The 11847-nt window shown below is 58.5% G+C and overlaps 1 protein-coding gene across 1 annotated transcript; it reads left to right on the top strand.

The window, feature by feature from the left end:
* Window positions 1–1642: 1642 nt before the first annotated feature.
* CYP11A1 (cytochrome P450 family 11 subfamily A member 1) lies at window positions 1643–5329 on the top strand (the record flags this gene model as incomplete). Its single annotated transcript, XM_079540781.1, has 9 exons — window positions 1643–1887; window positions 2095–2250; window positions 2584–2783; window positions 3063–3266; window positions 3904–4064; window positions 4141–4307; window positions 4458–4536; window positions 4682–4873; window positions 5207–5329. The coding sequence occupies 9 exons, from the start codon at window positions 1643–1645 to the stop codon at window positions 5327–5329; spliced, it is 1527 nt and encodes a 508-aa protein (XP_079396907.1).
* Window positions 5330–11847: the final 6518 nt, after the last annotated feature.

Below are 11847 nucleotides of genomic sequence, written 5' to 3'. Positions count from 1 at the left end.
CCCAGAGCATCCCTTTGGGTATTAGGGATGCCACCTGCACCCACAGCATTTCTTTGGGTACCTGATGCTCCCTGCACCCACAGCATCCTTTTGGGCAACACCTGTACCTACAGCATCCCTTTGGGTACCACCTGCACCCACAGCATCCCATTGGGTACTAGGGATGCCACCTGCACCCACAGCATCTCTTTGGGTACCTGACGCTTCCTGCATCCTCAGCATCCTTTTGGGTACCGCCTGCACCCACAGCATCCCTTTGGGTACCAGTTGCTCTCTGTACTCACAACATCCTTTTGGATACCAGGGCTGCCACTTGCAGCCTCAGCATCCCTTTGGGATGTTGTACCCACAGCATCTCTTTGAGTACCATCTTCACCAACAGCATCCCTCTGGGTACAAGAGAAACCACTTGTGCCTACAAGAAGCAAAAAGTCCATCAGAAAATGCTGTTCCCCCTGACTTCAGGTCGGAGTATAAGTTGTAGTTTTGGTGTAGGGCAGCAGTTTGACCTCTCCTGTGATAAATCACTGCGCTCCCAGCACCGGATGCTCCAGATCCCTGGGAGACGATGGGGGTTTTCCACACATCTGGCTTCTGTGGGCTGTGTGGAGGCGAGGCTTTCACCCCCAGATTGGGTATTTCCCAGCATCTCCCACTGTGTAAAGTGTACTTTTGGGGGGGGGAAGTGCGATGGGGTGGTCCTTAGTCATCCTGCTCATAGGGGTGCAGAATGAAGAAGCCCCATGGGTGGAAAGTGACAGTGAAATGCCCACGTCGGGATGGAAGCATCCTACATAAGTGTCATGGGGAAGAGCCCCTTTGGCATGGGGGGTCCCACTTGTCACCATCAATACCACGGGAAAACACGGTCACAGCCCTGCCCCCCCTTAGGGGAAGCCCCATTTCCAGCCCCCTCTTTTTTCACAAAGACCCCAAACCACTGCGTTTCCCGCACCCAAGTGCCATACGCAATAGGAACCGATGGTCCAAACGTCCCCAAAGGGGCATTTTTTGGAGGGTCCGCTTGGAGGACCCGACGACGCGTGTCGGGGAGGGGACAGGTGGCGCTGTTGGTGGCAGTGGATGGGCCAGGCGCGCCCCCCGGTGCCCAGCGCCGGGCTCAGCGGTTTTGCTCCTGAAGTGGAAGGAATAGGGGCTGAATAAAACTAAATACTAAAAAAAATCCATCGAGTCCCCACTTCGGGAACTCAGCAAATCCCCGTTGGGTGGCTGCTCCCAGCCCTCCGTCAACCCAGGAGCCTCTCAGGGTCACCTCTGCAGGCTGTGCCCTCTGAAGCTGAGCTGTGGGGGGGGGAACCAGCAGCACTGCAAGCACTTTTATAATCTGTTTTGCAGGGAAAGCAAAACATTTTGAAGGCAGAGCAACTTGTTTTTATGTTGGAATGGCTTTTATTGGGGTTGCACGGCCAGCATCAGCATCAACGCGGGGCAGGAGCAAGCTCCCCCAGGCACTGTCCCCCAAAGCAAGGCCACCCCCTGCCCCACATCCCAACCCTTTTTGGGGCATTTCGCCAGCACTCAGCCCCATGACGTGCTGGAGGCGGGCAACAGCTCCTTGCCTTGAGCCCAGGATTCAGGGATAAGAGCGAGGTCACCCCGGCCGTGTGCTCGCCCCGCTCCCATGCTCTCCAGGGCTGCACCCATAGCGGGCAGCTTTCAGGCATGCCGCTGTGCTGGAGGGATCCCAGCCCTCGCGGGGGTCCACTGCCCATTGCCTGGCCCCTCAAGAGCTCGGCCCTTCGATCAGGTGCCGGGTGAATGGCGAACGGGTTGGCTTAACCTGTACCACTTCTGGAAGGAGGGCGGCTTCCACAACGTGCACAACATCATGGCCAGCAAGTTCCAGCGCTTCGGGCCCATCTACAGGTGAGGGTGCTGAGGGGGAAGGGAGCTAAGGGATGCTGAGCTGCCTTGGTGCCACGGGGATGGGCTGGACGTGGGTCCCCTCTGAGCTCACTGTGGGGTTGTGATGGGGAGCAAACTGGGGATTCGGGGAGGAGAAAGGTGGGATATGTGTATTTGCTCTGCTTTAGGCTGAAATCCTATTATCTTTCAAACTCCTAATGGTGGTAGGGAGAAGTTGGGTGTCTACGAGAGCGTGAATATCATCAGCCCCCGCGACGCAGCCACGCTCTTCAAGTCAGAGGGGATGCTGCCCGAGCGCTTCAGCGTGCCCCCATGGGTGGCATACCGTGACTACCGCAACAAGCCCTACGGCGTGCTCCTCAAGTGAGTGGAACCCAAAAATCATCCCCCCCAACAGCAACCCTGACAACGAGAACACCGCCTCCATCGCCCCAAGCGGGAAGCCCCAAAGCAAGACCCCAGTGCTCCACTAAGCCCAGTGTGAACCCCAAAAACGAGACCCTAGGGCTCCTTCTCCACCCACATCATCCCCAGTGGGAACCTCAAAGATGAGATCTCAGGATTCCAATGGGAACCCCCAAAAACAAGACCCTGTGGCCCAAAACCCCACGCGCTGGGGGTGGTGGGAAGCCATGGGGTGGTGGGATGGGGATGGTGCCCTCGGGGGCACTTCTGACCCTTGCCTGTGTTCCGCAGGACAGGGGAGGCCTGGCGCTCGGACCGCCTGACCCTGAACAAGGAGGTTCTGTCACCGCAGGTGGTGGACAGCTTCGTGCCCCTGCTGAACCAGGTGAGCGAGGACTTTGTGCAGCGGGCACGGGCGCAGGTGCAGAAGAGCGGCCGGGAGCGCTGGACGGCCGACTTCAGCCACGAGCTCTTCCGCTTCGCCTTGGAGTGTGAGTGTGCCCCCCAGAAACCCCCAAAGTGCACCTGGGATGGGTGGTGTGCCGCCATCCCTAGGGATGCTTCTCCCCCAAAGATTCGAGGTCTTCAGGGATGTACTGTCCGCAAACAAGTAGGGAACAACTCGACATCTAATGATAGCTCAGCATTTTATGGCCAACCCTACTCAACCGCGATGCCAAAATCCTCCAGGAAGCCTGGAGTTGGCCGTAGTGGAGGGTCTGCAGTCGGGATCCCATAGTCTGGGTCTCCTGATGGGTGCCATGTTGCAGCTGTGTGCCACGTGCTGTACGGGGAGCGCCTGGGGCTGCTGCAGGACTTTGTGGACCCGGAGGCACAGCAGTTCATCGATGCTGTCACCCTCATGTTCCACACCACCTCGCCCATGCTCTACGTGCCGCCTGCCCTGCTCCGCCACCTCAACGCCAAGACATGGCGTGACCACGTGCACGCTTGGGATGCCATCTTCACACAGGGTGAGTGCTCTTCCTCCATGCTCCTCATGGGCTGTCCAGTGGGAATGGGAGTCCTAAGAGCTCATCTTCATCTCACCGGCACAGAAAACTTCTCCCACGTCCAGCTGCCCATCTCGGGGTCAGCGAGGCCACTGTAGGGCCACTAAAGCTAGGAAGCCTATCAGGAGCTTTGTAGGGTGGAGTGGTGGGAAACCATGCAGGAGCATGAGCCGTAGTGAGCATCGCATCAAGAGGAGCAGCAGGGTCAGGGAGGTGGTGGCACTCGGGACAACAACCAGCCTCTGGAGGGGCAGAGATGGGGGACAGCTGGTTTTGGAGACAGCTGCGTCCCACCTGCTTTGCTCACCCAGCCCACTCTAAAGAATGAGCAGCTCTACCGGAAAAAGCCACCAATATGTGGCAGCAACGTGCAAAGGTTGCCATTCAATCGTCACCCTCACGGTGGCACTAAGACTTGGCAGATCAGATTAACGATGGGACTTGGTGGTCTTAAAGATCTTTTCCAGTCTGTATGGAAAGCCCTTTCCAAGACAGATGAATCTCTGACTCTGTGACTCCACGGAACCACCCCAGCCACAAAGCCCCGCAGCCTTGGGTAGCATGAAGGCACTCAGCCCATGCTCCTATATTTCCTCAGCTGACAAATGCATCCAAAATGTTTACCGGGACATCCGGCTGCAACGCAAGAGCACCGAGGAGCACACAGGCATCCTCTTCAGCCTCCTCGTGCAGGACAAGCTGCCCCTGGATGACATCAAGGCCAGCGTCACCGAGATGATGGCGGGCGGCGTGGACACGGTCAGCACCGGGCAGGGTTTTTGGCGGTGGGAATGGGACAGTGCACGGTGCTGAGTGCAGCTCTGCCCTGCTGCAGACTTCCATGACTCTGCAATGGGCCATGCTGGAGCTGGCAAGGTCCCCAGGCATCCAGGAGCGGCTGCGGGAGGAGGTGCTGGCGGCCAAGCGGGAGGCACAGGGGGACAGGGTGAAGATGCTGAAGAGCATCCGACTGCTCAAAGCCACCATCAAGGAGACGCTCAGGTAGCCAGAAGACAGCAGGGAATAGGAGAGCACACAGCTCCTTCTTCTCCCCAGTTTTCTGTGCCAGCACGGGAAGCCGGTGGGATGGACATCCCATATGACAGATGGATGCAGATGTCCCACAACCGGGTGACCCCATCCAACCCACAGGCTGCACCCGGTGGCGGTGACGCTGCAGAGGTACACCACACAGGAGGTCATCCTGCAGGACTACCGCATCCCCCCCAAGGTGAACCCTGGGCTATGGGGTGAGAGGGGAAACCAGGTCCTTCCTCATCCCCTTCTGCTTTGTTCTGGGCCAGATGTGGGGCACTAATGGGTGGCTGTGGGGAGGATGTGGGCGCAAACCCCTAGGGTTGATCCTTCTCCCCCAGACGCTGGTGCAGGTTGGTCTCTACGCCATGGGACGAGATCCTGAGGTCTTCCCCAAGCCGGAGCAGTTCAACCCTGAGCGCTGGCTGGTGATGGGCTCCAAGCACTTCAAGGGGCTGAGCTTTGGATTTGGGCCACGGCAATGTCTGGGTCGCCGCATCGCCGAGCTGGAGATGCAGCTCTTCCTCATGCATGTGAGCACTGGGTTTTGGGGTGGGGTGGGTCACGGAGTCAGCTGGGTTAGAAAAGACTTTCCATCTGGGTTGGAGAAGACTTCCAGGATCACTAAGATTCTCCAAGATCACAAACCCAGCCACTAACTTGACTTACCTGTCACTAAATCACGTCCCTAGTTGCCACAACCATCTCTCTTAGTGCCATGCCTTGTCTCTTAAATTCCACATTTGTGCCCCTAAATGCCATATCCATGTGTGTTATTGCCACATCCATGCCCTTCGTGCTGGAAGGGACTTGGGGAGGATCCATCCCCACCGTCCCCCACTTGCTCTTCCTTCCTCCCAACCCAGATCCTGGAGAACTTCAAGATTGAAACCAAGCGGGCGGTGGAAGTTGGGACCAAGTTCGACCTCATCCTCGTCCCTGACAAACCCATCTACCTGACACTCCGGCCCCTCCAGCGCCAGGAGTGACAAGGGGTGTCTCCAGTTGGTCCCAGCTTGGGGGACACCTCCATCAGCTCAGTGCATTCAGCCTTGGCTCCAGCCCTGCTTACGCCATGGGGCAGATGGCTGTCCCCTTCCCATTTTGCTTCGCCACTGATTTGCTCTGTATTTTCTGCACCAAAAGCAGCAGATCCTTGTGAGCATGAATTTCTGGGTGTCTCTGGGTGTCTCCGGCATCCTGCCCTAGGGAGACCCCCTAGGGCAGCGGGTCCAGGGTCCGGGGTCTCCTGGGGGGTAAGGTGGGTTCCGGGGGCCATTTCTGGTGGGAGATATGAACACTTCTCAGAGATCTACAGACCCATTCTGGGGATCACTTTCCCCATGTCTTCTGGGAAATTTGAGGCAACCCCCCCCAAAAATGTGAGGTGGGGCTCCTCCCAACAGCTGCCAGCCCCATGCAGGGTATTCCTATCCCTCCAGGATGCTCACCAAGGTGGTGGCATGCAGAAGGCGTGAGGCTGAGCCCCCAAAGCCGTGGTCCTGCTCCAGCAGCCTGGTGCCCAGCTCCTGCTTTTCCCGTGCCCATCTTCTCGCTGCCTCCTCCAGCTGTGAGGGACCAATATTAGGCTGCTCTGGGGGGGTAACCCTGAGCCTCCCCAGATCTGGGGGTGCTGGTGATGCCCACCTGCCTCTCCATTGCTCGCCCACGGGCTTGTGCCTCCTCTAGCTTGGCCAACAGGGACAGCTTCTCTGTGCCACCAAAGGTGCCCTGTGGGAGCTGTGGGGTGCTGGGGGGTGATGGGGGGCGTGGAGGCCTTGCCAGCTCCTCCCGTAGCCGTTGGTTCTCAGCCAGCAGCAGGGCGTGCAGCTCCCCAGCTGGGGCTTCACCTGCAGGATGGAAATTTGGAGTCACAGGGGATTGTGTTGTCCTCCATGGGACAGGGAGGCACAGATTCTGGTCCCTGTGGGGTGAAAGCCCCAGAAGGGACAGATGCCCACCTGCGGGCTTCTCAGCACTCTTGGAGAGCTTCTCCTGCAACATCCGCTCCATCACTCTGATCACCTGCAGGAGGGAACAGGCACGCCCCCGTGTCTCCAAGGGGGGGGAACTGCTTGTGGTGGTGGCACTCACAGAAAGGTGGGAAGGGACTATGGGTCCCATTGGCTCCCGATGCTGGGTGCACACATCTGCATCCCCAGCCCACCACGACTCACCTTCTCCTGCTGCCTCACCATCTCCTCCAGGCCCTTTGTCCTGGCCACCTCCTCCCGGCACCGCCGCAGGGCAGCTTGCTGCTGTCTGTGGGCTCGCTGGAGCAGCACCAGCTCCTTCTCCTGATCGTTCTTCTGCAGGAAGGAAAGGGAAAACCCCAAGGGAAAGCATGGCAGAGGGCTAGATAGCCTCGTGGGGGATTCCCAGAGGACCTGCTGTATGGCTCCCGGCTTCCACCTCATTCCCTCCCCATCCCCATCCCAGTACCCGGATCAGCTCATTCTGTAGCCGCTGCACGCGATCCTTCAGCTGCCGCATCTCCGCTGTGCTGGACACCAGTTCTCCCTTCAGGGTGGCTGCAAGAGCCCACGCCACACTCTCAGCACGTGGAGGACAGCACAGACCCCTCCACTGTGCCAAGCAGAGGATTCTCCCACCGTCTGCCCTTCCCCACCACGCACCCAACCGGTCCAGGATCTCTTCCCGGGTCATGACATCCACGTCCCCATCAGCGAGCAGAGCACGGCCCGGCTCCTGATGCCCAGCCAGGCTGTGCCGTAGATGTCCATTCTCCACCTCCAGGCTGGTGACACGCTGGTGCAGGGACACAAGGTCACCCGCCATGCGTCTCAGCGCCAGGCGGTACCTGCTCACCTCCTGCTGGCACGGAGCACACAGTTGGTACCCTGCCACCAGTGCAGGCTATGAAACAAACAGATTTGCCCTCTTGCAACCTCTCTTCTCCATCCATCCATCCATCCATCCATCCTTCTGTGCTCCAACTACTCATCCATCCTTTTCTTTTGTTCTCTGGTCATCCATCATCTTCTCCACCCACCCGTCCACTCATCCATCCTTCTCTCCAACTATCTACCTTTTCCTCCATCCATCCACCCATCCTTGCCTCTTCCACTCATCCATCCTCCTCTTCTCCATCTGTCCTCCATCCCTTCTTCACCCACCTACTCATCCATCAACCTACTGCTTCCCTTCCCTTCCCTTCCCTTCCCTTCCCTTCCCTTCCCTTCCCTTCCCTTCCCTTCCCTTCCCTTCCCTTCCCTTCCCTTCCCTTCCCTTCCCTTCCCTTCCCTTCCCTTCCCTTCCCTTCCCTTCCCTTCCCTTCCCTTCCCTTCCCTTCCCTTCCCTTCCCTTCCCTTCCCTTCCCTTCCCTTCCCTTCCCTTCCCTTCCCTTCCCTTCCCTTCCCTTCCCTTCCCTTCCCTTCCCTTCCCTTCCTTCCCTTCCCTTCCCTTCCCTTCCCTTCCCTTCCCTTCCCTTCCCTTCCCTTCCCTTCCCTTCCCTTCCCTTCCCTTCCCTTCCCTTCCCTTCCCTTCCCTTCCCTTCCCTTCCCTTCCCTTCCCTTCCCTTCCCTTCCCTTCCCTTCCCTTCCCTTCCCTTCCCTTCCCAATCCACCCACTCTCTCTTTCCTTCCCTATCCATTCTTCTCCATCCATTCACCCTTTTCCTCTCCCTCTATCCACCCTTCTCTCCCCATCCTTCACTTCCCCTGCTATCCATCCTGCACCCCTAAGCCTCCTCCTCTCCACCCACCACCTCTCCCTATACCCCTCAACCCCAGCAAATCCTGCAGCCTCTGCCTCATTTCTCTTTCTCTTCTTGTCACCCTATGAGGGAACTCTCAGAGGTCAACTCTCCTGCTCCTAAGGGCTGCAGAAGTGCTATAGCTGGGCGTAATCCCAAGCTTCCCATTCCCTGTCTGTCAGCCTCTGGGCAGGGGGACATTCCATCATCTATGAGGGAAGAACTATCACCAGGGTACATTTTAATGGACAGACAGTGCAACATTTCCCCAGAGAAGCAGGTGCTGGAGAGACAGATCCAGAGCAGGGATTTTCCCTTCCTGTTCCCCCTGCCTGGCCTCTTCCCGTGGCCACATAGGAGGACGAGGATGAGGATCATGCAGCGGTGGCCGTGGGAGCAAGGGCAGCACATGGCCCTATTTTGGGGGGGGGGGGAACCTGCCCAAGGTCGGGTTTGTTTGGGTGGACAAACTACCAGGCACAGCTCTAGGAGGACAGCATGAAGCTGCAGCATTTGAATGAGCATCCCAACCCTCAGCTTGCTGAAATAAACCCCCTGAAATCAAGGGATAGCTCTTGGGTAGGGGTGGACACCAAGTTCGTTTTTAGGGGGGGGGGGGAGAACCTCTTTGTCCCATGGCACCAGTGGGTGCCAAAAGGAGAATTATCAGCAGAGGGACTGCGTGTTAGGAGGCAGCTGAGCCTCCTGTATCCCTGCCAAAGCTCAGCCTTGAGGATGTCCTTCCACAGCAGCCCGGGGGGGGGTCTGGCAGCACCGAGTGGCCTTGGGGTGCCGACACAGCAGGGCTCTGCTCCTTGCATGGAAGAAGGACAGCAGCAGCTCTGTGCTCGGACCTATCCCCTCCTTGGGAAGCAGGATCCTGGGGTGTCACCACAGCACGCTCACCTGCTCCTGGGGGACATCCTGGGACCTGCGGGCAGAGAGCAGGGGGACACCCACGGCTGATTCCCAGCTGGGATGCAGGGGACCCCGCGTAGCATCACTGAGTGCCCCATACCTCTGCTGTATTCTGGGCAGGATGTTGGACACGGCATCAGCTGGCGGCAGGGCAACGGCGTCACGGCGGATCTGCAAGGGGACATCAGTGCCAGCAGTCCATGTCGGCCCCACTGAGCCATGCAGCAAATGGGGGAGCGCTCACCACCTCCCCTGGGGGCTGTTCCCAACCTGGGCATCTGCGGCTGCCACCGGAGCAGAGCCCGGAGTCGTGTGCGGTGTTGGTGGCATCCCTGCTGTCACCACAACACAACGCTGCGCTGCTCTTAGCAACCCGTCCGGGCTCCCTCCTGCGGCAGCCCTGCCCCAGTTCAGGGCAAAAACGCTGCAGTTTGTCCCCAGAACCCAGCAGGCAGGGCTCGATGGCTGTGACACCCCCCAGAGCCACCCAGCCCCCCTCTGCCTTATCTCCCGCTCCCAGCACGCAGGCAATCTGGTGGCAGGTCCCAGGCGGCCCTTTGGTGCTGGCACCTCATTTCCATGCCTTGGATCTCCGTGCACTCCATTAACTTCTGAGGGTTGCGGCCCGCTCAGATCTGCAGGCAGCGATGCTGGGGTGGGCTGAAGTGGAGCTGAGATGCTGCTCACATCTCCAGCTGGAATTTGTGGGGTTTTCAACCCACGCTCTGCTCCCCATATCCCCACATGGCAGGGGACATCCAGCAAGGGACGTGTGCGTCCCGTCTCCGCGTTCCCCCGGTGCTGGCAAACAAAGGGGCCAGTGTGGGTCGATGGAGACCCTCAGTGCCTCATCCCAGGGTATGAATTTTTCATCACAGAGCTGTAGGAAGCATGCAATTATCCTCTCCATCAATAATGCACGGGGTCTGGAGACCCTTCCCCAACCTCTGAGCACCTCCTTCTGCCACCGCTCACATTCCCATTTGTTCGCCCCGAAGCCTCCACCTATCCCAGCAGCAGCCAGCAATGGGGATGGGGCATGGGAGGAACAGGGCTGCCCGCTCCCACGTCCCACACTGGGACCTCAGGGAAGGGCAGAGTTAAGGGTATTTGCTCTCCTTTTCCCCTATACATGCTTCCTACCACGCATGCATACATCTCTCCTTCCTGCAGGGGTCTGGGATGAAAGGCTGCGCAGCCACATCTGAAAGCACGCAGGCTTTGAAACTCCTGCTGATTTTTATTTTATTTTATTTTTTTTCCTCCTTCTTTCCCCCATCATTTACAATCCTCTGAAGCTTTCCCTGCCCGCCGTGCCGTCCCACACGCCTTTCATCCGCCCCGAAGAGACGCAACCCTCCCCCTCCCCTCCACACACACACACCTCCTCCTTCCTCCCCCTGTCGGCTTAGGCCAAGTTTTGTGTTCTTTTCCCTCTTTTTGTTTTTTACATATTTACTTAACAAGTCGCTCAGAGATGCTTTGATGCCCCCAGTTTGCTGGCATCGATTCCTCCCTCGGCACTCACTCTCATCCCTGCGCTCCCTGTGGGCTGAGGATGCCTCCACTCGTTTCACTGATGAGCCCAGAGCTCACAGAGCTGCAGATCTCCCCCCTGCCCACCCCAATAAACACATCCCTGGACAAGCACTAATCCAGACTCCGCTGTTGTTCTGACGAGGGGATAAAGCACAGATTTGCTTATCGGAGAGAAATTGCTGCGGCGACTTAGGCAGATTAGAGGGAAAATTCCTCTGTTTCGCCTCTTTTTGGGAAGCAAAGCTCCTGAAACCATCAGGAGGGAATTTCTCCCATTCCCAGCACTTGCAGCCTGCCTCAGTTTCCCCATGTGGAGGAGCAGCACAGTGTGCAGCTTTAGGTGTGGACGAGGTGGTGAATCTGATTGAACCCAGGTTGAACTCGGGATCTGGGAGATGGGGTTGGGGATGGGGGCATCGCTATTCAATTTGGGAGTTAATTGGATCAGATAGAAGGCGTTCATCTGAGCTGAGCCCCATTTAGAGGGGATGTCAGCATTGCACTGCTGCCTGCTCCGGGCTGATAAGGCTGCAGGAAGCAATGATCCCACAGCGGGGTCCCCAACCCTCCCAGCCCCCGAATCATATTGAAATGTACGACCAGGAGGTGCACACGGAGCAGCGATGGATGGAGCCGCCCCACCACGGCACCGCTTTGGGGGGCTGCTGCGGAGCACGGGGGGCAGCCCGGGGTCCCATCGATCTTCCTGTTTGCTGACGTATCGACCCCGTGTGCTGACACAGCTCTGCGGGGAGCACCGATCCATCAACGCCCGCAGCTCGGAGCTGCTCTCTGGTGTTTCGTCTTCTCACCCCGCTCGGTGTCGGTCCCGGCGGGCGGCGGGATGAGTGGAGCGGGGCGAGCACTAGGTGGCACTCGGGATGCGGGGCTGGCAGGGCCAGGGCAGCTCCGGCAGCTCCTGCAGCATCCTCACCCCTTGTTACATCTTCACTCCTTGCAGCACCTTCGTCCCCTGCAGCATCGTCACTTCTTGTTCTATCCTCACCCTCCCTGCAGCACCTTCACAGTCCTTGCAGCATCCTCACCCCTTGCAGCACCCTCATTCCCCCGCAGCATCCTCACCCCTTATTACACCCTCACTCCTAGTTGCATCCTCACCCCTCTGCAGTACTCTCATCCCTCTGCAGCACTCTCGCCCCTTGCAGCACCTTCACCCCTTGCAGCATCCTCACTCCTTGTTACATCCTCCCAACACCTGCAGCACCTTCACCCCCCTTGCACCATTCTCACCCCTTGCAACACCTGCACCCCCCTGCAACATCCTCACTCCCTGTTGCATCCTCACCCCTTGCTGCACCCTCACCCCCCTGCAGC

This window comes from Tetrao urogallus (genome assembly GCF_951394365.1).
Source record: "Tetrao urogallus genome assembly, chromosome: 11".
Classification (NCBI taxonomy): Eukaryota; Metazoa; Chordata; class Aves; order Galliformes; family Phasianidae; genus Tetrao; species Tetrao urogallus.
Note: the sequence above shows the minus strand (reverse complement) of the source record. Positions and strands in the feature narration are given on the sequence as shown.